This window comes from Lemur catta, chromosome 2 (assembly GCF_020740605.2).
Source record: "Lemur catta isolate mLemCat1 chromosome 2, mLemCat1.pri, whole genome shotgun sequence".
Lineage (NCBI taxonomy): Eukaryota > Metazoa > Chordata > Mammalia > Primates > Lemuridae > Lemur > Lemur catta.
In genome coordinates this window covers 25,350,806-25,378,362 of record NC_059129.1, presented here as the reverse complement: position 1 = coordinate 25,378,362, position 27,557 = coordinate 25,350,806, and the positions used below count along the sequence as shown (strand labels likewise).

At 39.3% G+C, this 27,557-nt stretch overlaps 1 protein-coding gene across 1 annotated transcript; it reads left to right on the top strand.

Annotated features, from left to right (window-relative positions):
- Positions 1 to 27,337, top strand: LOC123631593 (cytochrome P450 3A4-like). The gene is made up of 13 exons (XM_045541383.1): positions 1 to 158; positions 3,589 to 3,682; positions 5,881 to 5,933; positions 7,506 to 7,605; positions 9,182 to 9,295; positions 9,565 to 9,653; positions 10,977 to 11,125; positions 16,490 to 16,617; positions 17,677 to 17,743; positions 19,862 to 20,022; positions 21,432 to 21,658; positions 23,963 to 24,125; positions 26,406 to 27,337. Exons 1-13 carry the CDS (start codon positions 88 to 90, stop codon positions 26,499 to 26,501), a joined length of 1,512 nt encoding a protein of 503 aa, XP_045397339.1. The 5' UTR covers positions 1 to 87; the 3' UTR covers positions 26,502 to 27,337.
- The last annotated feature ends 220 nt before the right edge of the window (positions 27,338 to 27,557 follow it).

The following is a 27,557-nucleotide window of genomic DNA, read 5'->3' as shown; positions in this document are numbered from 1 at the left end:
GGAAAGCTCCACATGCATAGCCCACCGAAGTGCAGCACACAGCTCAGAGAACAACTCAGAGAAGAGAACTGAAGAAGGAGAGTGGAGATGGACCTCATCCCAGACTTTGCCCTGGAAACCTGGGTTCTCCTGGCTACCAGCCTTGTGCTCCTCTATCTGTGAGTATTTGTCCAGGCTCCACTGTTCTGTAACTTTAGACGTGAAGTACAATCTGGCCCCTCTTTCTCTTATCTGTTTTGAAGATGAAAGGAGGTAATTGAAGGGAACTTGCTTAAATGTTGGAAGCTACAAAAACACATGGTTGTTGATCTTATGTAGATCTGTGGAAAGAATAAAGAAAACTCCCCCTACACCATCCATCTCCCAAGTTCTCTAACTAGGAGTGTTTAATGACAGCAGTTGGTCCTGGGGCTGATTTCTGATTGACCGTGAGTTTGGACCTAGACTAATCAACTAGAATTCAGCAGAAACAGATTCCAAACAACTGGGCACTGTGTGCTTGGGATCCTCATCCTCTTCCCAGGCTCTGGGGATTGTAGGCACAGGAGGAGTTGGTGTGGCGATTGTCTCTTTAACTTCCCCTCTGGGTTCTGTCTGCTGCAAGATATGTATACAGGTATTGTTCCCTTAAACCTGGGTAGCTCCTGCTTCTCTCCCTTCCACCCCAATCATTATGTATACAGGATCGTGGGGGTACCCCAGACTTCAGGGGAGGCTTTCTTTTTCCTTGGACCTATTTTCTGTACCATCCCCAGAACTCTTCTTTCTCCTATAATTCAACTCCTCCACCCAGTAATAGGCACAATTATTTACCTCTCAATGGTGGATATTTAGAGCAGAGGAGATCTGGAGGAAATCTTGAAGTTTTATTCTTTTCTTTCACCTTTTTCTTCTAGTGTCTGGGAAGTTAGCATTAGTATAGAGCTTTATTTCTCCCCTGATATTAATCTGAAAGAGGCCTGAAAAGCAGGAGTGACAAAATCCAATTGAGATTATCTTAATCTGTCAGTCTAAAGTAGTATGTGAGACTGTGAGCCAGTGAGGATATAAAAGGCACCCACGGAGCAGGCAGGATGAATTGAGAGAATATTCCTCATCCCTCAGGGCCCAAGCCCCAGAGATACTTGTGGGTCCTGGCCCCCATTAGAGATACTTCATGGCAGATGGGTTGTCATCTCACCTGCTTAAAGCCTACGCATAGGTACACCATCTATGTCACTCTGTCTGTGGTGTCCCTGGTAGTGAACCTATCGTAGACATTCCGGCTGCCTGGAAAACAATACCTTAGCTCTAGAAGACACTGGTGCAAAGCAGGAGTCAGTAGCTGTAGCATAGACAATGCCCTATTTATGGCAAGAGAATTAAACACAAGAGAAATGATTGGGTTTTTCTGTTAGCCTTCATTGTACCAAAAGGAACATTACCAAAATGAGAAGAGCTGGAAAGAAAGTAAGAAATTGACTCAGCCTGTCCTCTGCTTTATATGGTCCCATGTGAGTTTAGAAACTAGAGTAGATGTTTTCTTGGGGGCCAATGTTGTTGACAAATTAGCTTCATTGCATGGCCTCACTTGGGAGTTCATGTATCATGTCGAAGTTCAGAAACAGAGATTAGTTTAATGGGTTTGGCACAGTTACAATAAAAAAGGAAAGAACTGGGCCGGGCGCTGTGGCTCATGCCTGTAATCCTAGCACTCTGGGAGGCCGAGGCGGGTGGATCGCTCGAGGTCAGGAGTTCGAGACCAGCCTGAGCAAGAGTGAGACCCCATCTCTACTAAAAATAGAAAGAAATTATCTGGCTAACTAAAAATCTATATACAAAAAATTAGCTGGGCATGGTGGTGCATGCCTGTAGTCCCAGCTACTCGGGAGGCTGAGGCAGTAGGATCGCTTAAGCCCAGGAGTTTGAGGTTGCTGTGAGCTAGGCTGACGCCACGGCACTCACTCTAGCCCGGGCAACAGAGTGAGAATCTGTCTCAAAAAAAAAAAAAAAAAAAAAAAAAAAGGGAAAGAACTGGAGTGGGAATGACCAAAGTCACCCTGGTTTTGGCAGTTGGTGCACAGACTTCCACTAATTCTTCTGAGGGAAGGATCCAAGTGGGCCTAGTTGAGCTGCCTCTGCTGGTCCTTCAGATACACATACTTTCATGCCGGTTTTCAGTTATATTTTATCACATATTATAAGATTTACTGTATTTGTATGGAATATTTGGAAACTATACTGGCCTAAAAGTTAACCTGTAAAGAAGAGGAAATAAGGTCTTAATTCAATTATCTGGAACATTTTAGAGTTATTTATGTAATGTAATATAATTTCATCTTATGCTATCAATAAGAAGGAAGCTGAACTTTGGAAGGTCCTTCTCTTTCAGCTAAATTTGCTTGTGGGAAATGTGGAACTATTTATACACACCATACTTTTCAGCCATACTTTGCTCATTTGCCTGTATAGGGCCAACCTTGTGGTCCTAGAAGCTTCAAAGTTAGATCAGTGCCTGGGAGCCACTTTCCTCAGCCTCTCTTCTTCCTGCCATCTGCAATCACTCAGTAACACCCCAGTGGGAAGGTCTGCAGGGATCCAGAACCCCCAGTTGGAGGAGGCCATACATGACACACCAGTGATGTCTGCATCAGTGTTAATGGATTTTCCAACAGAGGGAGTTGATGTGCAGAGGCAGTAAAATGACTGGTTTGTAATTGGCTACCTTGGGCAAAATGAGTGTGCCTGGCACTGTGCTTCTCAGGGATCACACATTGGAGGACCACATTCCACAAGGGGAGGAAGAGCCTGGACATGGATTCTGTAGTCATTGGTTCCTCTGCAGAGTGTCATTCTGGGAACACACAGGTCAGCCATCCTTCCCTATAGCTCAAATTAACCAGATCATCTGACCAGAGACACATGGGTATAGATAAAAAGTGCTCACTTTTCTACAAGCCCAGTGGAATCCTTGAATACTATTGTCATTGTATAAAAATAAGAACACTGTGACTCCTCTAAGACCTCCTTCTGAAGGTAGTTTTATGAAGGGCCACGTCTTAAAACAGGATAACATTTTAGAGAGAAGGGAAAGCATAAGCCTCGGAGCAAGCCATAAGAACAGTGTCACCATAGACTGTTGGTGACCCTCTGTGATTGAGCGCGTGCACTTACACAAAATCACATCATTGGAGCAGAAGAAAAAAATTTACACCTTTTCTACTGAGAACAAGACTTTCCAAATCATGGTAGAGTTAATTTACTTAATGGACGTATGAGAATAAAATGCCCTGGAAGAGTTGCAGTTTGAACCATTCAAGGAGCATTCAATTTGGGGCACATTTATGAACTATTCATTCCAGGATTTCAACCCTGAAGATTTCAGTTCCTTTTAGCTGATCATTCTGACTTTGGGTGGGTCTCACACAGGAGGCAGGAAAGAAGATGGTGGGTGAATGTAGCTATTGCCGTTGGAGTTGTAGTTATTAGGTATTGCCTAGGCATGACTTCTCTGTCTTGGCTACTGCAGTTCCTTAGTCAGTGACAGGACAGCTCCCATATCTATAAAACCACAATCCCTGTTACTTGGCTTTCTCTTTCACTTTATAGATATGAGATTCGCTCACATGGACTTTTTAAGAAGCTGGGAATTCCTGGGCCCACACCTCTGCCTATTGTGGGAAATGTTCTGTCTTACCGCAAGGTGGGTTTTTTTGAACTCTCTTTTGCTTCTTATGACTGCAAACACCCACTTATTCCATTGATAAAAATGCTCCTGCTCAGGAGGAAGTTTTGAAGTTTTCACTTCAGAAATTATGTGTAGACCCTACCCACACTATGGCCAGGTTCACCTTAGGGCTCTGTTGTCTATTCTCGGGAGCCTCAGATTTGGCTCAGCTGAACAGCCCAGATCTCTGGCAGATCAGGACTTAATGTTCAGAGCTTGATGTTCAGACTTTGTGAGCAAAGTCTTTTTGCCTAGTGCATATTCATAAGAAGGTACAGTCATACTTGGTATTAGGAGAAATGTAAGAAGGGGGACCCCCAGTAGTGGCTCATTAAGCTGTGTGTACCAAATTCAGAGTTTCTTGGTTATCAAGAGCAATTGTGTAGCCTTGTTTTCCTTACTCTTGCACAGCTTGTAAATGTTAGTTTATTAGGCAGCCCTTGTATTCATGGAGTAATTTGCACCTACTTGAATTCTCTCAAGAACTGCTAAATTTCCTCTGGGTACTTCATAATTGTACCCCAGCTTTTGTTCTCCATGGTATATTTTGGAAATTTATAAGGCAGAATAAGAGATTTCTGCTTTGTTTCTCTTCCTTGAAAGGCAGCACCCTCTGGGTGAGGCTCAGCAGGAAGTGAATATAACTGAGAAAAGATAGTGGTTGTCCATTGACTTCAGATACTTAGCCAAGAAATTAATTTTGTTTTGTTTTAACAAAAGTATATTTGCTTTTGCAAAATGTCTAGAAAGGAGATTATTTGACAAAATTACCAGGAATTGGCCAGGCATGGTGGCTCACACTCATAATCCCAGCACTCTGGGAGGCCAAGGCGGGAGGATTGCTTCAGGTCAGGAGTTTGAGACCAGCCTGAGCAAGAGTGAGACCCCCATTTCTATGAAAAATAGGAAAAAATTAGGCATGCATGATGGTGTGTGCCTGTAGTCCCAGCTACTCAGGAGGCTGAGGCAATAGGATTTCTTGAGTCCAGGAGTTTGAGGTTGCTGTGGGCTAGGCTGACACCACTGCACTTTAGCCAGGGCAACAGAGCAAGACTCTGTCTCAAAAAACAAAACAAAACAAGAATTACCAAGAATTTAAAATTTAAAGTAATTACACTATAGGTGTCATGGGGACTGTGAATTTTGTCCAAGCCATTGTGGCTAATTCTTCACTCAGGGCCTGGCCCCTGAATGTAAAGTCATCAGCTCACATCCATGAGGTGAGCAGCAAAGCCTGTGTACAGGCTGGTCTCTGGTCTTGATTTCCTTTCCCACATACCTAAGGCTACTTTCTCAGATTCTAATTTCCCAACTCAGGCATTTCTTGCTCAATTATTGCCTAGGATTCTGTATATTTCACTGTGCAAGAGCAATAATATCCTGTTCACCTTGCTAAGATCAGCACTTTACTAAGTGTATCCCAAGATCCATATTTGTGGGACCTTCTTTTGCATAGTTAAAATATTACAACTGAAACATAGCACCAGGAAGATTTGTTTTTAAGCTTCACAAGTGAAGACTTGGAGCAAGTATGGTAATTTGTCCTATGTGAAGAAGCTCCATTTCCTGATCTTTTCCATTTTGAATTGGACAACAGGAGGCGAGCCATTTTGTCATTTCCTCAGTCACTCGTTACTCATTTTCTCACTCAACAACATGCCTTAGGCTGATGTCAATCTGTAGACCAAAAGAGGTCCCTGATGTCTTTAACTTCCCAGTTCCACTAGAATTCTAGAGAAAGATCCTGAGATAAATGAAAAGGATGCTGAATGAGATGAAAGAATGTGCATCCCCCTAGATACTTGCTCACTCTCCCTCAGCCTCAGTTTCCTCACATGCCCATGGAGGTGATCATTCAGAGGGTTATGAGACGTTACAAAGAATACACGCATGTGCAAAAATACTTCAGAAATACAGGGAGTTATTTAGTATTCATAGATAAGAGTACCTACAATATTTGGAGAAAATTCAGGAGTGACAGTAAATCATCCCTTGCAATTGTCTCCTCTATTTTTCTCCATTCCCCTGAACTTCTCTGAACATAAGTTTTCCTCGAGCTTCCAGTGAAATACAACGAACCTAATTTTTTCGGGTTGGACTCATTTTTTGCCCCAGTTAGAGGCAGGGTTGAGTATATTTAAAAAAGCAATTGAATTTTTTTTTTCTCCTCCCAGGGATTTTGGAAATTTGATGAAGAATGTTATAAAAAGTATGGAGAAATGTGGGGGTGAGTATTCTGGAAATTCCATGGGATAGGCCTGCTGCTATGATGATGTACCCCACATATGAAGAACAATCTCAGCCCAGAGCCTCTTAGGATGTAGCCGTTGTCAACCAAGATTACAGAGAGAGGCTCTCTGAAAGAAAAAGATATTTATTTGGGAGTAAAGCATTGGATTGGAAATGTGCATGCTGTAGCAAACTATGTGCCTATTCAGGGAAGTAAAAGAAGAAAAAAGTTGTTAAAGGGAAAAATGAACAGGATAACATAACTATTTTGAAATCATTATCCATATCTACAAAGATCAATAACAAGGGGAAACCAGTCTGAGGTTGGACAGGCAGTTACTGGCAGACGTCCTCTCTGGAGTACTTTTATTCTAACAATACCGTGCTCTTTGTGCAAGGTGTGATTTTTGTAGAGTATTTTGTGACATTTTTGTTTTTAGGCATGCAAGCACGAGCATGCTCTCTTCATACTTTTCCCAGGATCTGTCAAGTTTTATTTATTTTTATAATATCATTGTGGCTCCATTTTGGTTCTGACAAGTTTCACACTCTCTACTGAAAAGCTTTTGGAGGCTTATCCTACCAGTAATTCCATATGTCACCAAGTGTTGAGATCTACAGTCTCAATTAGGCTAAGAACATTGCAGGTGACCACTTTTCTCCAGGTTTGATGGCCCAGGTACTCCCAGCATGACTTTCAGTCCAGTGTCTGACTTTTCACCTCTTCTCCTTTTTTTCATACCTTAGGTTACCTTCAATTGCATGCAATGCATCATTTCAGACCATTCTAATATGTGCTCATAAATGCATGGCATTAACTCCCTCCCACAGTGACTCATTTATACAGAAAGCCAAATTCTTAAATTAAAGTTTTGGGTTTAATATGTGCTTTTGAAAGAAGAGCTGGGAGATGGAGATGAACAGATTGGGAAATCATTTATAATGTTTTTTTTTTCCTTTCTCTGCAAGTGTGGAGCTTTGTTTTGTGTTGTTTTTTAAATTTAAGTGAAGACTTTTCAAGAAAAGTATGTACAAGTTTTTCTTTGTCTACTCCATTCTACTGACTTTGAAGAAGAGATACAGAATCTATTAAACCACTGTGTTCCCAGTGGGCTAATGGACTTTATGATTTTGAGGGTGGCCTCATCCAACTGCAGCAACTGTTCCCTTTTTGAAGCTGCTGGGGGCTTGGTGAGAGCCACAGAAGAGGTACAATCCTGTGGACACTACAAGCAAGTGGGAGAAGGTTTTGCCTCTTTCTTACTACCTCATAACACAAGATTTCCTGTTGTTTCTAACCATGATCTTGTAGAAGAGCTATTTTGTATTTAAATGTGTCTTCCCCACGTGAGCCACATTTCCCTTCATGCTATGAATACTCAGTGGCTTCTGTGGTCAGAACCTTGCTGTCTGTTGCACCCTAAGTTCAACTAGGACCTAATGTTGCTGTGTATTGTACAAGTGGGGTATGGATTATGTAATGTCAGGGTCAAAGTCTGGATTCCTGGGTATGGCTCCAGCTCCCGAATTACCCTTGTAGAGTTTAATCAGCTCTGTTTTCCTGACACAGGGTGTATGAGGGTCAATGGCCTGTGTTGGCACTGACGGATCCCGACATGATCAAAACAGTACTAGTGAAAGAATGTTATTCTGTCTTCACAAACCGGCGGGTAGGCATTCATGACTTAACTTTATACCTTTATTTTTGTATTTATTAAATTTTTATTTTGAAATACTGATAGATTCACAGGAAATTGTCAAAAAAGGTACACAAGTTTCCATGAACATTTCATCGTGTTTCTCCTAATGATAACATTTTGCATCAGTATGCTAGATTTATCTAGTATATTCCTATCACTATAGTTACAGGAAATTGACATTGATATTACCCATAGAGCTTTTTCAGATTTCCTTAGTGTTATGTGTCCTCATTTTTGTGGATGTGTGTGTGCGTAGCTGTATGCAAATTTATCACATTCATAGATTTATATAACTACCAGCATGATCAAGATACAGAACTGGTCCATCACCATGAGGCTCACTGCTGCTGTTCTTCTACAGTGATGATGTGTAGCTTGTCTTTTTCTCATAACGGGGCATGTATCACAGCAAACTTTTTTTAACTTTGAGTAGGCCAGTTCATCAGTTTTTCCTTTTATGGATGGTGCTTTTCGTGTCAAGTCTGAAAATTCTTCCTCAGCCCTCCTATACTGTTGTTGTGTTTTGTAAATGTTATATAGTTGTATGCTTTACAGTTATGTCTATGATCCATTTTCTGTAAATTTTTGTATTTAGCATGAGGTTTAGATCAAGGTCCATTTCTTGTGGCCTATGGCTGTCCAATTGTTCCAACACCATTTTGGAAAGGCTGTTCTCCCTGCATTGAATTGCTTTTTGCACCTTTGTCAAAAACCACTTGGGCTTCTTTGTGTGTGTCTATTTCTCATTCTGTATTCTGTTACGTTGATCACTGTCTCTATCCTTCATCTAGTACCATACTGTCTTGACTGGCGTAGCTGTATAGTAAGTCTGAACAGCATATAGATTCACACCTACCACTTTATTTCTTTTTCCAGAGGACTTCTAGCAATTACCAAATTAGGAAATAGAGTTATCTCTTTCTTTTTCCTCTATCCCTGTGAAAAAAATTAAGAGAAAAGGATTTTCAAGTAATTGTATTATTTCTTCAAAATACATTCATAGTCTTTTATGTATTATATACAGTTAAAAAAATTACTACCTCAAGGTATTCCTTTTTCAAGTTGTTCATACTATGCTGTAAGTAAATACAGGAGTAGACTCAAGCAACTCACAGTCTTCCAAGGCCACTTGGTAAACTGTCACCAGGCCTTTTTTTCTCTGCACAGCCCTGGAGGAGGTACAGGTCTTGTTCCTGTCTATGTCCCTGGAAGATAAGGTTCCCCACCAGGGGGTCATTTGCATTTAAAAGGAGACTCAGACTTAGAGGCTGGAAGCCACACCAGGTGGATGGGTGACCTCATACACACACACACACACACACACACACACACACACACACACACACACACACACACACAGAGGCTCCGAGGAGGGTAGGCATTTGGGATAAATCTATAATACTCTGAGCACCTAGTATGGGGCCTGCCAACTGGGAGATAGTCACTTAATATTTGTTAAATAAGTGATGTCTGTTTAACACATTTTTACATCTGTGGAGATCTACAAAACTTATAAAGGACAAAATGTTTTTGATTTGAACTCCAGCCTCTTGGTCCAGTGGGATTTATGAAAAGTGCCGTCTCTTTTTCTGAAGATGAAGAATGGAAGAGAATACGAGCATTGCTATCTCCAACCTTCACCAGTGGAAAACTGAAGGAGGTAGGAAAATAGAAGGAATTCTACTTAGAAACTGAAAGTATGAATCTGGGAACAGGGAGAAAGTAACGTTATGGATTATGGTCCCTTTCTAGGAGGCAGTCCACTGAGGTTGAGCTTCCTAAAAATGGTCTTTTATGTGTATGTCCAGAAAAGACATTGCAAAATTCATTGTAAAATATCACTTACTACTCCATGCTAGGGAAAGCCATGTCTTTCTGGGACTTGAGTCTACACATTTAACTATGTGTGGTGTTGTGTTTTGTGCTTAGATGTTCCCCATCATGAGCCAGTATGCAGATGTGTTGGTGAGAAACCTGAGGCAGGAAGCAGAGAAAGGCAAGACTGTCACCTTCAAAGAGTAAGTAGGAGCAGAGTCTCAGGGTTCTGAGCTTTCATGAAACCGTCTAGCTTCCTGCCAGAGAGCTGATGTTCCCACTGTTAAGTTATTCCAGTGACCAGACAGAAGCACTGGTGTTGTTACAAGTCCAATTCACCACCTGAGGTGAGGAGGCAGATTGCATGAGAAGGCAGGGCAGTGGAAATGGGGAAGGGTCTTCTCCCCTGTGTACAAGAGCTACAAGTAATTAATCTGATGATGTGTTCTTTGGATGTTCTGGAAGACAAAACACATCGCTTAGAAAGAAGAAACATGATTGTACCGAAGTTTTGGGCACAGAGGGTATGGAATGGTGGGAGGTCAAGTGGCTTGGTACCTGAGGGCTGGCAGGGACAGGGCAGAAGATTAACAATGGGAAATTTGGGAGAACTTCAATCCCTTCATAATTTTACTGAAGATACCATGAAATACTAAATATTAAAACTTCCCACCACTTCTCCTTCTTTGAATCTCAAAAGAGTAAGGTCCTTGAAAAGGCTATGGTTAGAGCAATCCTGTCATTTAATGTCTAAACTGACATATTTCTGAGTTATGCAGGAAAGACAGTTATACACTGAGCCTGTCCTAGGCAGACTGGGGACATGTGGTCACTCAACAATTGGACTCTCTTTAATCAATTTTGGTGGAATCTATTACTTTGTTATCTAATATGTTTTTACCTAGGAACTTTCTCAGTTCTTACATTTTTCAGAAATGCTCCTGCCCACAGGCCAACTGCGGGTCATAGGAGTTGGGGGAAATGGGCCTTTCAGGAGCCTTAGCAGAGAGTGTAGAGGAGAGAGGATGTTTGTGGCGACTCAGAACAAGGTCTTGCTGTTCTGTAATGTGCTAAAGATCAATCAACTCTTGGCATAGACTCTCTGCTGAGGCAATGTCTCCTTTCTTGAGTACCTAGGCAGAGTTAGTTATTCCACTCTTGTCCTGGTGAAGCATGGTGCTTACACCCCTGTTGTCATCCGCACTCAACACACTCTCCTGTGGTTTGTCTGACTCTGGGTCTCTGTCACCCTTTGCCTGACCTCCTTGAGCTCAGAGGTGGGTCTAACTTGACTTAGTGTCCCCACCACCCCCAGCACAGGGCCAGCTCCATACACTGGCACTTGATAATCACATCGTGAGTGAGAGGAATGGGAGATGATCCAGCAGGTAGTTCTAAAAGGCCATACATAGTTCTTGACATCTCCTGACAGTTCTCACGGATTTACACACACATCTTGCTGCATGTGTACTAGAAGAATAGTGAAGCAGTGCTAATTTCAATTTTCTGTGTCTTTCTCTACTCAGCATCTTTGGGGCCTACAGCATGGATGTGATCACGGCCACATCATTTGGAGTGAACATTGATTCCCTCAACAACCCAAAGGATCCCTTTGTGGAAAAGGCCAAGAGGCTCTTAAAACTTGATTTCTTAGATCCACTCTTTCTCTCAATAAGTATGTGGACTATTATTTCTTTTTCTCTCTCTTTTTTAAAATATTACTTTATTGAGATATAATTCAAATACCATATAATTTACACACTTAAAATGGACATTTCAATGGTTGATAATACATTCAAACATACGTGTAACCATCACCATTGTCAACTTTAGAATATTTTCATCAACTTAGGGACCTGTAATTTTTTTTTTAATTTTCTTAACATTGCTCAATTTATTTATTTATTTTTTTGGTCTTTTTTCTTTTTATTTCAGAATATTATGGGGTTATGGGGGTATAAAAGTTTAGGTTACATATATTGCCTCTGCACCACCGAAGTCAGAACTACAGGTGTGCCCATCACCCAGACAGTCTGTACCTTACCTATTAGGTATAAATATACCTATCTTCTTCTCCTCTTTCCACCTGCCTGCCAAGAAATGAGTATTACTTCAATATGTACACATAAGTGTTGATCAATTAGTACCAATTTGGTAGTGAGTATATGGGTGCTTGTTTTTCCATTCTTGTGACACATCACTTTAGAGAATGGGCTCCAGCTCCATCCAGCATAACACAATAGGTATTAGTTCACCATTGTTTTGGGGGGGCTGAGTAGTACTCTATGTTATACATATACCACATTTTATTAATCCACTCATATTGATTGGCACATGGGTTATTTACACATATTTGCAATTGTCAATTATTCTGCTGTAAACATTTTGGTGGAGATATCATTTTTATATAATGTCTTTGTTTCCTTAGGATAGAAGCCCAGTAGTGGCATTCTTGGATCAAATACTAGTTCTACTTTTAGTTCTTTGAGGTATCTCTATATTACTTTCAGTAGAGGTTGTACTAGTTTGCAGTCCCACCAGCAGTGTATGAGTGTTCTTATCTGTCTACATCCATACCAACATTTGTTGTTTTCAGACTTTTTGATAAAAGCCATTCTCACTTGAGTTAAGTGATACCTCATTGTGGTTTTGATTATGTTTCCCTGATGATTAGAGATATTGAGCATGTTTTCATATGTTTATTGGCCTTTAGTCTATCTTCCTCTGTAAAGTTTCTGTTCATGACTTTTGCTCACTTTTTAATGGGGTTGTTTGATTTTTGCTTGCTAATTTTCCTGAGTTCTATATAGATTCTCGTTATCAGCCCTTTTTCAGATGTATAGCATGCAAATATTTTCTCTCATTCTGTAGGTTGTCTGTTCACTCTACTAATAGCTTCTGTGTAGAAATTTTTAATTTCATCAGGTCCGATTTATTGTTTTTTGTCAATGCTATGATTGCTTTGGGGTTTTCTTCATAAAGTCTTTCCATAGGCCAATGTCTGTAAGAGTTTTCCTAATGTTTTGTTCTAGAATTCATATAGTTTCATGCCTTAGGTTTAAGTCTGTTAGCCATCATGAGTTGACTTTTGTGAGTGCTGAGAGGTGTGGATCCTGTTTCAGTCTTCTACATATTACTATCCAATTTTCTCAGTACCATTTATTAAATAGGCATTCTTTTCCCCAATGTGTGTTTTTGTCTTCTTTGTCAAAGACCAGATGGCTATAATGAGGATGGTTTTATGTCTGAGTTCTCAGTCCTGTTCCAATTAGTCTTTGTCTCTATTCTTGTGCCAGTACCATACTATTTTATTACTATAGCCTGGTAAATTGATGCCTCCCAATTTGTCTTTTCTTTTTTTCTTTTTTCTTTTTTTTTTAAATTTGAGACAGGGTCTCACTCTGTTGCCTGGGCTAGAGTGCCATGGCATCAGCCTAGCTCACAGCAACCTCAAACTCCTGGGCTCAAGCGATCCTCCTGCCTCAGCCTCCCAAGTAGCTGGGACTACAGGCATGCGCCACCATGCCCGGCTAATTTTTCTATATATTTTTAGCTGTCCATATAATTTCTTTCCATTTTTAGTAGAGACGGGGTCTCGTTCTTGGTCAGGCTGGTCTCGAACTCCTGAGCTCCAACAATCCACCCACCTTGGCTTCCCAGAGTGCTAGGATTACAGGAGTGAGCAACCGCACCCGGCCCCCAATTTGTTTTTATGCCTAAGGTTGCTTTAGTTATATGAGGTCTTCTCTGGTTCCATACAAAGCATAGAATTAGTTTTTCTAGATCTCTGAAAAATGATGTTGGTAGTTTAATAGGGATTGCATCGAGTGTGTAGATCACTTGGGATAGTATAGACATTTTAACAATGTTGATTCTGCCGATCCATAAGCATGGTATGGTTTTCCATCTCTTTACGTCCTATGCTATTTCCTTCCTCAGTTTCATAGCTCTCCCCGTACAGGTCTTTCACCTCCTTATTTAAATATATTCCTATGCATTTTATTTTCTTTGCTGGTATTGTGAAAGTTATTGAATCTTTGCTTTGGCCTCAGTTTGACTGTTGTTACTGTATATGAATGCTACTGATTTGCTTCCACTGATCTTCTAACCTGAGACTTTGTTGAACTTATTTATCAATTCCAGTAGTCTCTTGGCAGAATCTTTGGGGATTTCTAGATATAAGATTATATCATCAGCAAAGATCAGTAGTTTGACCTCTTCTGCTCCCATTTGGATAGCCTCGATTTCCTGTCTTGTCTGGTTAAGACTTCCAGCACTATGTTGAATAGAAGTGGTGATAGAGTGCAACCTTGTCTGGTTCCAGTTCTAAGCAGGAATGCTTTGAATTTTTCCCAATTCAAAATGATGTTGGCTGTGGGTTTGTCATGTAAGGTTTTTATCATTTTGAGGTAAGTCACATCTATGACTGTGTTGTTAAGTTTTCTTATCATAAAAGGGTGCTGAATTTTGTAGAATGCTTTTTCTGCATCTGTTGAGAAGATCATACGGTCTTTACTCTTACTTCTGTTTATGTGGTGAATTACATTTATAGATTTGCATATGTTGAATCATCCCTGCATCTCTGGGATGAAATCCACTTGGTCATGATGGATTTTTTTTTTTTTGAGCAGCTAAATTCAATGTGCTGGGATTTTACTGAGGATTTTGCATCTATATTCATAAGGGATATTGGTCCGTAGTTTTCTTTTTCTGTTGAGTCCTTTCCTGGTTTTGGTATCAGGGTGAAGTTGGGTTTGTAAAACATGTTGGGAAGGATCCCTTCCTTCTCAATATTGTGGAATAATTTCTATAGGATAGGTACCAGTTCTTCCTTGTAGGTCTGGTAGAATTTGGGTGTGAAACCTTCTGGTACAGGACTATTTTTTTAGGAAGGATTTTATTCATGGTCAATTTTAGTACTTGATATTTGTCTGTTCAGGAGTTCTATTTCTTCCTGATAGAGCCTGGGGAGGCTGTGTGTTTCCAAGAATTTGTCCATTTCCTCAACATTTTCAAGTTAATGTTCATAGAGATTTTTATAGCATTCAGAGAGGATATCTTCTTTTCTGTGGTATCGGTTGTAATTTCTCCTTTTTCATTCCTAATTGAGTTTATTAGAGTCCTTTCTTTTCTCCTTCTGGTTAATCTAACAAGAGGTATGTCAATTTTATTTATCTTTTCAAAGAACCAGCTTTTTCTTTCATTAATCTTTCATATAGTTGTTTTATTATCAATTTTCTTTAGTTCTGCTCTCATCTTGGTCATTTCTTTTCTTCTGCTGGATATGAGATTGGTTTGTTCTTCTTTTTACAGTTCTTTGAGTGACTTCATTAGATTTTTGATTTGTGATCTTTCTATATTTTTCGATGTAGGCATTTAAGGCTGTGAATTTTCCTCTGAGGGCTCCTTTAGCTGTGTCCCACAGATTTTGATAACTTGTGTTCCCATTGTCATTTAGTTTAAAAAATCTTTTGATTTCCATCTTAATTTCCTCCTTGACCCAAGAATCATTCAGCAGTAGGTTGTTTAGTTTCTATGACTTTATGTAGAGATGAGTGTTTCTGTTATAATTGATTTCTAATTTTATTCTACTGTGGTCTGAGAAGAGATACCATATAATTTGTAGTTTTTAAATTTGTTGAAACATGTTTTGTGGCCTAGAATGTGGTCAATCTTGGAGAATGTCCCATGAGCTGATGAGAAGAATGCATGTTCCCTGGTTTTTGGGTAGAACGTTCTGTAAATGTCTCTTAGGTCCATTTGATCTGGAATTCTGTTTCAGTTTATTGTTTCTTTGTTTATTTTCTGTTTGGATGATCTGTCCTGTTGTCAGTGGGGTGTTTAAGTCCCCGGATATTATACTGCTGTTGTTTATCATTTTATTTAGATCAAGTAGGATTTGCTTCAGGAATCTGCATAGAACTGCGTTGTGTATGTAAATATTTAAAATTGTTATGTCTTCTTGTTGAATTGTAGAGACTTGTAATTTTAGCTATCACAAACCCATCAACTCCATCGCTCTATGCAACTACTAATCTATTTTCTGTCTCTCTAGATTTGGCTACTGTGGACACTTCCTACAAATGATTTCAATGATATTTCTCTATTTTTTATTCTCCTTTTCATTGCTTTCCTCTTTATATAATTGTATTCATGTCCCTAGTCAATTCTCTTCTTTCATTTTCGAGACTATTAAGATAAGTTGTCTCTCCTTTTTTCTTGGTCATTCTAGCTAAAGGTTTGTTAATTTTGATGATATTATTCAAAGTACCATCTTTTGGTTTTATTAATTTTTCTTTATTGTTTTAAGTGTCTGTGTTATTAGTACATAATTTAGTTATTCTTACAATTTTTCCTTCTGCTCGAATTATGTTTATTTTGTTCTTCTTTTTTCACTATGTTATGGTGTAAAGTTAGATTATTGATTTTAGATCTTTTTTTAATAAATTTAGACATTTAATGCTATAAATTTTCCTCTGAGCACTGCTTTTCTTACGTCCCATAAGTTTGGGCATATCATGTCATCATTTTTTTTTCATTTAAAATAATTTCTAATTGACCTTTTGATTTCTACTTTGACCCCCTGGTTATTTAGAAGCACATTATTTAATTTCCACATACTTCTGAGTTTCTCAAATTTCTTTTAGTTATTGATTTCTAGTTTGATCCCACAGTAGATGAAGGACATAGGATATATTATTTCTGTCACAACTACTATTTCATGAAAAGCACAATTAAAGAAGCACACCATAGTCTTTTATAAGGGCTAAGAGGACAGGGAATTTAATCCTGTTAACTTAATCGTGTCACCGAAAATGCAGAAGAGGTCATTGACTTCACAGCTGTAGTGGTGGTCGCTAAGTGTGGATGTGCCATTGCTCAGCCATTGGCCTGGAAGATGAGCAAATGTCATAGAGAGAATGGTTCCTGTTTGAGAACCCTGAAGTCTATTACTTTTCACACTCATGGTAGAGAAAATTATAATTGCTCCAGATAAATTTTGTGTTTTAATGATGGTTTTCTTTTTTATCCCCTATAGCACTCTTTCCATTCCTTATCCCAATTTTTGAAATGCTAAATATCTCTGTGTTTCCAAAAGATGTTACAAACTTTTTAAAAAACTCTGTAAAAAGGATGAAAGAAAGTCGCCTCCAAGATAAACAAAAGGTAAAATCTGGTGGTGGTTACACCAAGATGTTCACTTTTTGATAATTTGGGACATTGTATTCTTATAGTTTGGGTGTTTAAGTGTATTTTTTAAAGGAAGACAGAAAACTTAAGCAAACAACAAAAGAAGAATTCATTCTGTAGGAATGAAGAAGGTGGAGGATGGGAGGCATATATAAGAATGAGCAAGGCAGTCTGCATTTAAAATTTAATATCAGGCACAACAATTAGTATGTCATAGCATAAATGTCAGTGAGAAAAAACGTGACCACTTCACTTCAATAAATTTTCAGAGGAAAACGATGACTCTTTAACAATGATTATACTGCTATTTTAATTGCCCAACATCTTAGACTGGTAAGGAATCATTTCAAGTTATTTTAGACATTCTCCATGGAAAGCCCTCTCTGCCTACCTGCTTATTATAGCATATGTTAAATATGAGCATGCGCAATGCTTGAGGCAAGCGGAGGTCTTCTTTGGGCCCAGGGGCTGCAAGCTGGCTGATGCAGCTCTGCCCTCATGAGGGCTCTAGACCAGACCAAGGATGTCTGCAGGTCACAGAGGCAGAACTGTGTACCCAGATGTCACTAAAGATTGTACAGAGTTCTGGGAGGGTACAGCACTTGAAGATGCTACCACAAAAAAACTGCAAAGGAGCTCTGAAATTGTCAGAAGATTAATCTATGTGGCCACTGGTTCAGAATGAAGGCCTCAGAACAAAAAGAACTTAAGTCCTGAGCAAGCAGGTGTGATGCGGAAAGGAGAAGGCAACTCTTTGGCCAGGAAACAGTGTCTAAAAGCCAGAGAATCAAAGATTCAGGGAGAGCAAAGGCCAAAAAGCAGTTGCACGTGATAGCTGGAATTCTCCAACGAAAAGATCCTGCCCTCCAGGGTCTTAGATGGATGTTTTGTTCACTGATGACTCAGACAACAGCTGTCAGACTCTGGACGTCAGGGGCCCATATTGTCAGAAGGGAGGTTGAAGACTGTACTTCTGATTTAATTCTGTCTTAACGAGTCACTTTCTGTCACTGATATTTCTCTTTCTGCTTCCAGCACCGAGTAGATTTCCTTCAGCTGATGATCGATTCCCAGAATTCAAAAGAAACTGAGTCCCACAGAGGTAACCAAGGGGGACTTCTGGGAACTCCTGATGAGGAAGCCCAGAGGGAGGGTCTTGTTCTGAAAATGTGCAGGAAACTTTTCAGGAAGAGAATTTCTTCCACACTGCAGAATGATACACATTCAAACATTAGAAATGGTAGCTTCATGCACCTTTTAGAAGCACACAAGAATAGCCATTTTCAAAGCAAGAAAGGCAGCCCTGAACAAGCCTGTCATGCCTGGAAGTCAGCCAGGGGTCTGTGGATCACCTACATCAGAACAAATGCAGGTTCTCAGCCTGCTCCAGATCCACTGAGTCAGAACCTCTGCCAAGAAATTTGTACCTAACATCAAATCAGGAGGCACACTGGCCCAGTAAGAGTGATTTTTAACTAGCACACTTGGTGAAAGTGTGCTCACAAGCTCAATCTACTGTAAACATTTATTTTTCCCTCCATAATGAGTAAGTAACCTATGGGGAAACATTTTAGACTTCGTAAATATCCTATTCCTCCTGACCTTTCACCAACTAGTTTCACCATCGATGGATCCTTTTGACTCAAATTATAATAACTATGATGGTGGCAAAATAAGGATCATGGTCAGTTTCAAGCTTCAAAAATTTGACAACCGTCTCACAAAAGTCTTGAATATTTAACAATTGGTTCTCTAGATCAAGGATGGACTTGCTCCAGCACAGTACTGTACACGTGTCTGTGTGTACATCTATTCTATCATCTGTCTATCCATTATCTACCTATTATCAATCTATCTATTCCAATCCAACTTTCTGTGATGAAGGAAATAGAATATCATTTCCCTGTTCAGTACAGTAACCACTGGACACATGGGGCTACTGGGCACTGAACATGTGGCTACAGCCATTCAAGGGGAATTTTAACATGTATTTAATTTTAATTAATTAAAATTTGAACTTAAACAGGTACATATGTCTAGTGGTTATCTCACTGAATAGCAGAGCTGTTAACTTTGAGATTATAGCTCAAGTTCAATTCAGTTTCATGGGGTTGCCACTAACTGCCTAAAAATTTGATAGTTGAATTTACCAACTGAAGCATCATAGATGTATTACTCGAAAATCACAACTGTGCAGACACTTCTTACACTCATTTTGTATTGTTTTTAGTGATGAATTGCATGGATAGTGTGGGCACCATATTTATTTCAGTAGTTTGGGTATACAAAGGTCCTAATCCAGTACCAGTGAAACAGACCAAATCCTGACTGTGCTCTGCTTCTCTCCAGAGAAAAAATGAAGGAGGTGGCCAACTTGTAATCATAAAGATTTCTGCTATTTTAGTACCATTCATCAGACTAGGATCAGTGACCACCCTTTGAGCTTTCTGTCTATTTCTGTAGTTGCTGTACATCCTGAGACAGTCTATTTTGAAAAACTGTACCCTAGATTTTCTACTACCTGATGCCTCTCAAAGGTAAAATCCATGCTTCTCAGGCACCCAAATCACCACTTCTCCTGAAAGTTCAGGCATGGATTCTGTAGGTCTAGGTGGGGCTTTAGATTCTGCATTTCTAACAAGCTGCCAGATCCTGTTGATGCTGCTGGTCCATGGACCACACTTGAAGTAGCAAGAGTTTATCTGTAGTCCAATGTTGTTCCCTTAAGTTCCCCCAACCATGTGTAGAGAAAAGATCCTTCAATTTTCCCTAAAGCCTCAGTATTGCAAATTCTCAAAAATTTTCAAGCTCTGTTGTAACTAAAATACTTTAATTTTTTCCTGGCAGAGAAGGCTACCATATACTTCACTTACAGCTGAAATACTTTTATGATAATCCAAGGGATACACCCATAGCACTAAGTATATTAGACTGAAATGCTCTCTGGAAATAGCCCAGATGTGTTGGTGGTGAGGACGGCATAATGAGGAGTGGATGGGCCACAGTCATATACACCTTGAGATAAACTGGGTTATACAAAGTTGCCTTGTTTGGGCTCTATAACATAGACATCAGAATGAAAACCACTCCCAGTGTGACTCTGAGTTACTTTTCCACTTTTTCCACTAGGGATTTGGGAGCTCACTTGGATTTTTCTTCCTGTAAACTGTGATCTTCTACATTGTCCTGCTTTCCTAACATATCCTTTCTCTCCTTTCAGTTCTGTCTGACATGGAGATCATAGCCCAGTCAATTATCTTCATTTTTGCTGGCTATGACACCACTAGCAGTGTTCTTTCCTTCATTATGTATGAACTGGCCACTCACCCTGATGTCCAACAGAAACTGCAGGAGGAGATTGATGTGACTTTGCCAAATAAGGTGAGTGGATGATACATGAAGATGGAGGGAGAAGGTGGAGCCTTAGCAAGAATTCCTGCTCACCACTTCCTACGAGGTGTTTTTCCAAATGTGTAAGCCTTGATTTTTTTGCAGGCACTACTTAGGAAGGCTCTAAAGAGGAAAAGAAAGGGAGAAATATAGGTAATGGATGTTGCTCCTGGAAATACAAGACATTCATAAAACAGTGCTTGTCCTTATGCATCTATTACCAGTTACTACAATAATGCAAAAAAAAAAAATCCAGAAAACCTTAGTGGCATCTAACAATAAGCATTTGTTGCTCACATGTCTGGATAGATAGCTCTGCAGGCTCTTGTCTGACCGTGCCTGGCCTCAGGTGCACTGGGCAGGTGGACCCAGCTCTGCCAAACACCTGTCTCATCCTGTAGTCATGGAGCTAGTGGTGAAGAAGCCAAGTAGGAACCAGAGTATGTGGCTCCTGTGGAATGTCTTAACCTCTACACTATTGCCTCCAAATACAAGATGAAGTGTTAGGGACATATCACCCACACTCTCTTCAGATCTCTGCCCACCTGGGATCCTTTGTGGTATGAAGAGACCTGGCCTCTGAGGCTGGTAAGGCTGGTCTGGCAGTGAGATGAACACAAAGGGACTTCTTTTAGAGCTGATTGCAAAGCCCTTAAGTAGCAAGTAGCAGACTGTTTGAGCAAGAGGGGATGGGACTGAATGTGGGATTTCTATCCCCTATATAACTTTTACTAGAATTAAAATTTTGTACCCTTGTAGCTTCCAATGTTAACCTTCTTTTTTCCTGTTTGGGGTTAGAGATAGACTAGTTTATTCTCAAATTATTTATAGAGCTTGTTATAGTCTTTGTACCCACTATATGTATATACATATGTGTGTGTGTGTGTATATATATATATATATATATATATATATATATATATATATATATATATGTAATCAAAAGGGTTACCAAGTAGGATTTCCAACAAAAGAGCCTTATATGGAACAGGGCGATTTGCTCTCTACATGCTCTTTTCCTTTCCTGGGTACACATGTGGCTTTGTTTTTGCAAGGTGACATTGACTTTGACATATTGTAGTGAAATGTAATGTTCATCCTCCTTTTTTCACATTTGTTCATGAGAGAAGAAAAGGCACTATGTGGTGATGCTCTGGATTTCAGTTCCTGGGTAGCGGATGTCCTGGCAGGTCTCCCATATCTGTAACATCTCCACATGTCTGATGAGACATTGAGCAGAACAAGCACTTGATAGTTATTAAAATGCCTTATGGGTGTGAAAGCCCTTTGCCAATATATTTGTTTTGATCCCCTAACACTTCAGTAATACTGACTATACTGGGTTGACAGTTAATTCTAAATCTCTATTTATTACAATATGGGCTTTTTTTTGTTCCCAGTCACCTGCCACCTATGATGCCCTGCTACAGATGGAACATCTTGACATGGTGGTGAATGAAACTCTCAGATTATTCCCCATTGCTGGAAGAATTGAGAGGGTCTGTAAGAAAGATGTTGAAATCAAGGGAGTGTTCATTCCCAAAGGGGTAGTGGTGATGATACCAACTCATGCCCTTCACCGGGATCCAAAGTACTGGTCAGAGCCTGAGGAGTTCCGCCCTGAAAGGTACAAGGCCCCTGGGAAAGGGAGCCCACCCTGAACCAGGCTGATTCAAGCATATTCTGACATCTCTTAGTGTACATAATAATCATGTATTGTATAGTGATGTTCTTGTAACTCTTTTTTGTACAAATTTCCTATTAAAAAAGTATTAATTGTGAAAGCATATGAACCATAGACTAGTAAAAGGAAAACTATAGCCACACACAGTCAAAACACCATAAGATAAGCCTCAGTAATAATGTAATATATGCCTTGATGGACATTTTTCTATGCATATATAACTTTTTAAAAACTAGAGTATCACGTTGTATTTAAGTTTGAACTGCTTCTTACTTTATTTAAGAGTCAACTATACACTATACACTATCCTTTTTAACTACATATTTTGGATATGGATTTGCCATAATTCATTTGACCCCTATTTTATGTTAGTGTAGGCTTTTTACTGATTTACAGCTTTTCTGTGCTGTTCCCTGTATCTCTCTGAATTTACCACCAACTTTAACAAATGTTTCCACATTCCTTTTTGTTCAACATTGGTTGCTGTTTCCTCAAGGGTAATTGTAAAGGAGCAGGGTGAGAACCTAAGAAGTCCTTATCTCTATTGGTGTAAGCCACTCCATTGAGGACAGTGGAGGGGACAGGTCTTCCTGGTCCTGGCTGTGGCTGCAGTCCTGTGCCAGGTCCCTTGTACTCTCAGTGGTCAGTGACTCTTCCAAAGCATAGTCATAGCTCTCTATACATCTCAGACATTCCAGTAGGCTGCTCTGGGAATATAGTGCCAAGATTGTGCTTAGGAACACTGGAAATAGTTGATGCCTTTTCATTATTCTATTGGTAAGCAAAGTTAAGAATATAGTTTTTAGGGTACTGGCTGGTGAGTCAGGGGGCCTGAGAGTTAGACTTTATAGACCCATCACTGCAAGGCTGATGATGGCAGGGAGCTTGTCTTGTTGGCCATGGTGTCCCTTGGGCTAGCATGGAGTCTGGACATATGTGTTGGAAGAGTAATCAGAATTGACCAAGTCCTCTGTTTTCTGGAGCAGCAGAATTCTGTGTTTCTTTGAACCTGAGAAATTCAACCTCCTCTAATGGCACAAAATCAGAGACCACTCAGTGTACTCCCCGTGGATTCATTGTGTCGCCAGAGAGTAAGAGCTTACTGAGTGTCAGGAACTGGGCCAGGATTTGAGACATCCAAATGTTAAAAAGAATCTATTATGGAGGATGTTTCATATATATGCATGTATATTCTATAAAAACAACTCTATAGAGCACTTTCAATGCATCTACATGAACCCATCACCTGCCAAAAGAATCGTCAACGTGTGTCAGCTGCCCCATCCACACAGCACCACAATCATCTCTGAAACTCTTGTTATTTTGAAACAATCACCTTTAAATATTTTAGAATGCTCTCCAAAATATGAGGACATGTTTTAAAACACAATACCACAATGTCATTATCACTTTACCCACAACACCATCTTTTCTTCATATAATCTATAGTGAGGAATCAAGTTGAACAAAACGCAGGTCTAACCTTCAAAGAATTTATAGCCTAGAGGAACAGACAGACAAGGAAAGCTGTGATTATATTACAGAAGAGTAGCATCAAATGCCCATGTAAATGACTTGACTTAAATTATTCTATGTGGGGAAAAGAGAGAGAGGGTGAGATTGAGAGGTAAGAAGGAGGAAGACGAGGGAGGAGAAGGGGGAGGAAGAGAAGAGGGAGCAGGAGGGAGAAGAGAAGGAGGAGGAGGAGGACTACGAAGACAAAGCGAAAGAAGAAGGAGAAGACAGGGAAGAGGAGGAGTTAACAGGAGACTTACAAATAAAAAAAAGCAGGAGAGAGGGAGGAGAAGGAAAAAGAAGAAGCCCAATTTAAATAGTGCTAGATATTTTCTCCTGCTCTTTCCTCAATGTGCATAGGACCAACGTAAGTATTACTTGAGGCAGGAAACTACTTTTTCATTAATCATTCTCATTACTTATGTGCCTTTTAGAGTGTGAGCACATCACAACCAGGAATATAATTTATTAATTAGAGGTAAGTTTTTAAAACGGTACTCATCTAATCTCAACAAAATGAACAGCTCCTATAGGATAAGGAGAATGGAAAGGATCTATAGCTTACAATTTTCACAGTAAAATAACCATAGTAGGATTTCCATTACTAACCCATCAGAATATTTTGTTTACCACTGCTTGTGGAGACAGGAGGTCTAAGTCAGAAGTCTGAACATATAATAGCCTTTGTGGTTTTTCTCTCATTAACTTTTTTATCTATGATTGTGGAGCCAGGTTCAGCAAGAAGAACAAGGACAACATAGATCCTTACTTATACATGCCCTTTGGAACTGGGCCCCGAAACTGCATTGGCATGAGGTTTGCTCTCCTGAACATGAAGCTTGCGCTCGTCAAAATACTGCAGAACTTCTCCTTCAAACCTTGCAAAGAAACACAGGTCAGCAAACTTGCTGTATAAATAATGTTCTATTGAGAGTTTTGTTCACTGTGGAGTCTATATTAAAAAAAGAAAAGAATATGCTTGTTCATCTTTTTAGTAATTATTTTACAGGGCAAATAATGTATTTGGAGCCATCAGTGATCTTTAAGGGTGCTTCAGTTCTGCAGTTCAAAACATGGCTTTATTACAGCTGAACTATAAAGATCATGTAAAGTCAATGCAGATTAACATGACATAAGTATGTCCAGTCTCTATAACATAGCCAGTTAGCAATGGCAAGAAAAATTAAATTTAAAGAAAAAAAATAATTGTGTTCAGTCTCTTTGAACTTGAGCAAGAGTTAAATTCAGTTTCAAATCAATTGGAAAGATAAGGAAGTGTTTTGCACAATCACAAAGTGCAGTGATTATCTTACCATGACTTTTGAGGGGTGCTTTCCTCCACACGAACTTACAGAAGCTCTCTCGTGACAGTGCGTCTCAACCATTGGCACCACATTGCAATCACCAGGGAGCTTTAAAAAAATCAGTCTGCTCTGGGTTATCTCTGCAATTCCAAAATAATTGACCCAGAATGTGGCTTTAAAGGTTCCCCCACTGGTTCTCATTTGAAGGCAAATTGGAGAATCACTGATTTAAGGCACTTCTGCCAGATATAAAGGGTTCCACAGACTAGGGCCACCCTGAATGTTTGAATTCACCCTTTAGATGTGCTGCTCCATACCAGGTTGGCTCCTTTTCAATCAATTAATAACTCCATAAATATTCTTCCCACTCTCGTCCTCTTTCTGTATTTATCTTTCAATTGTTAGTTCAAACTCCAGGTCCCTCCAAAGAATCTTCCCTACCTAGTCCAGGGTTCACTCATTGCTCTATTTTTGGTTACTGCAGGATGTTATCACCACCTAATTTTATACCTTGTCATTAATCATCCAGTTTTGTTCTCTATATTTTCTCTGTGTCTAAGAATACCTTTGCCACTCCCTTAATGGTATCACCTCATTTTATTGCTTTCATAAAGTCAGAATGGTATCTTGATGAAGATATCATCTTTTGTGAATATTTAGTAAATGTTTAAGGAGTGATCTGCAGTTTATTTGGATCTCATGGACAGAAACTTTAAGCTTTTTAATTTTAAAGTTTAACAAATGAGATTTGTGCCTGTGTGTGTCCATCTGTCTTTCTGCGAAGAAAATATGTTTATTTCATTTGAAATTAAAAATATGGTGTTGCAGTTATGGAAATATTAGGGTATTTCATCTGAAGACCTTCAAGAAAAATTGTCATTAATTCATTAGAACCAAGGCACTATAAGTCTTACTTCCAGACTCATGTGTTGCATATGGAACTCTTCCCCTAATGTAGGCTTTCAGCATGGGAGAGGAGGAGGATGGAAATAGTTCCATCTTATTTGTGGGTTTAGGGCATCTGTGTAGCTGTCCAGTAAGTGTGTACAGATAGGTGGCTCAGGTACAAGAGAAAGCTGGCTGCTGGCATGTCTGGGATGGAGAAGATACTCCCAGGCAAGCTCCCAGCCATCTACAGACTGGCATTTCTCAATCTCCATGACACTTTGTTTGCCCTGCAGTTAACTAAGATCAGAAGGTTAGTCTGTTAGTGGCTGCCTCATCATGAAAGGACAGACTCAGTGAGAATTGTGCCCAAAGTATTAATCAAAATGCTGTAGAACATGAGAAGTTCCCCTTTTGCATTACGTTTGAAAAAACTGGAGTAGATATTAGAAAACAAAAGCATAATACTTTCTAAAGGCAACTTACCATCATTATACTGCATGGTTTCAATTGAGAGGGGCTACTGGATTGATTAGAATTCAAAGACTGCCTGTGTGATTAAAGTGTATAATACCTACTCAGGAGAACAATTCAAAATTCAACATATACGAAATGACCTTTATATGGCTGTTCAAAAATAGTTTGCAGTAACACCTAACAATTTGGAATAAATTTTTAAGCCTCATTCATTATACATAAAATTTCATTAAAAAAACTCAAGCCAACATGAGTTTATCTCAGACCTGGCACAAAATAGGTGCTCAATAAATATTGTATTAAATGATGGGTGAAAGAATGCTTTCACTATACAGTCTTTGCACAGCTTATAGGATAAGTATACAGAATTCAAGATACATAATGCTAAAAGTAGTGTTTATAAATTTGCAAAGCATTATTGTCCTTAATGTATCTTTTCTATTTTGCTTCTATCTTGTTTTCATTAGCTTCATTTATTGTTTCTCAATATGTTTGTTTAATTGTTGCAGGTCCCTGTGAAATTAAGTCCAACAGGACTTCTTCAACCAGAAAAACCTATTGTTCTAAAGGTTGAGTCAAGAGATGGGACCATAAGTGGAGCCTGACTTTCCCTAAGGACTTCTGCTTTGTTCTTCTAGAAACATCTAAGAACACCAGAGACCCCAATTTACATTGTAAATAAAACTCAGAAATCAAGAAAAGCTTAACCTAGGGCACTTGATGAATGACTGGGAATTCTGTACAATCATTGCGCTCTCTCAGTGTCTTTGAAGGAGTATATATGGTGTAATATAAAGGCGGTAACTAAACCAAAGCCACATATATGAATTCCAATTCTCTGGTCTTCATAGGACAATCTCCACGCTCCTCCCCCCGTTAGTACTATTGACTCTTCAGCTCTCATAAGAAAATAAATATTTCTTAACAATTTTATCAAGAATTGTTTGATGAAAGTAAGACTATAATCATGGCATTTGTACCACCTGTTCTGTTTGTAATATACTACAATAAGTATTATGCTGAGCAAACCAATAAACATTTCTTTACAAAATTATTATCTGATGCCTTCATGCACATTAAGCAAGAATCTATAGGACTGAGTGATTGAAAATCAGCAACTAAGAATTTTTTTTCATCATAATCACTGGATCCCTGGGCCTATTTCAAAACTACAATTTGATTATTAACATAGGTGAGAGTTAAGCCATTGTGACTTTGCCAATTGCTTAGAATGTATATTCATAGTTTAATTTTACCTTTGAAGCACAAATTTTTGTACTATTCACAGGAGGAACTTATTACTACACTGTTAGTTTTGATTTAATATCTTAATCCCATGTCCCCTGATGTTTCTGTAAGGCAGCAAGCATGTTTTCTTATATCTCTTGTACTCTATCTTCAACTTCCAAATGTCTAAGCACAATAAACACTGAATAAGAAATTGTCAGTTGGTCAATTCGTTTGGCAGCAAGACTAAAAGCACTCATCAATTTCAGCTGGTATCAGACAGTGCACAGTGTTCTTACTTTTCCTTTCTGCTCCTTCCCTCCACTTTCTTTTCTGAAGAATTCACTCCCAAAGCCATTAGGTGTGTTGCAGCAAGGTGGTGGGCACAGGTTAAGGCAGAGCATGGAGTCAAGGTAGTGTCCACATGCAGGGAC

Bases quoted from the DNA above. Each gene is read 5' to 3' on its own strand.
- LOC123631593 (XM_045541383.1), top strand. From the start codon at position 88: ATGGACCTCATCCCAGACTTTGCCCTGGAAACCTGGGTTCTCCTGGCT. The intron at 7,606-9,181 runs GTAGGCATTCAT...TTTGAACTCCAG, and splicing joins CTGTCTTCACAAACCGGCGG to CCTCTTGGTCCAGTGGGATT. The intron at 24,126-26,405 runs GTCAGCAAACTT...TAATTGTTGCAG, and splicing joins AACCTTGCAAAGAAACACAG to GTCCCTGTGAAATTAAGTCC.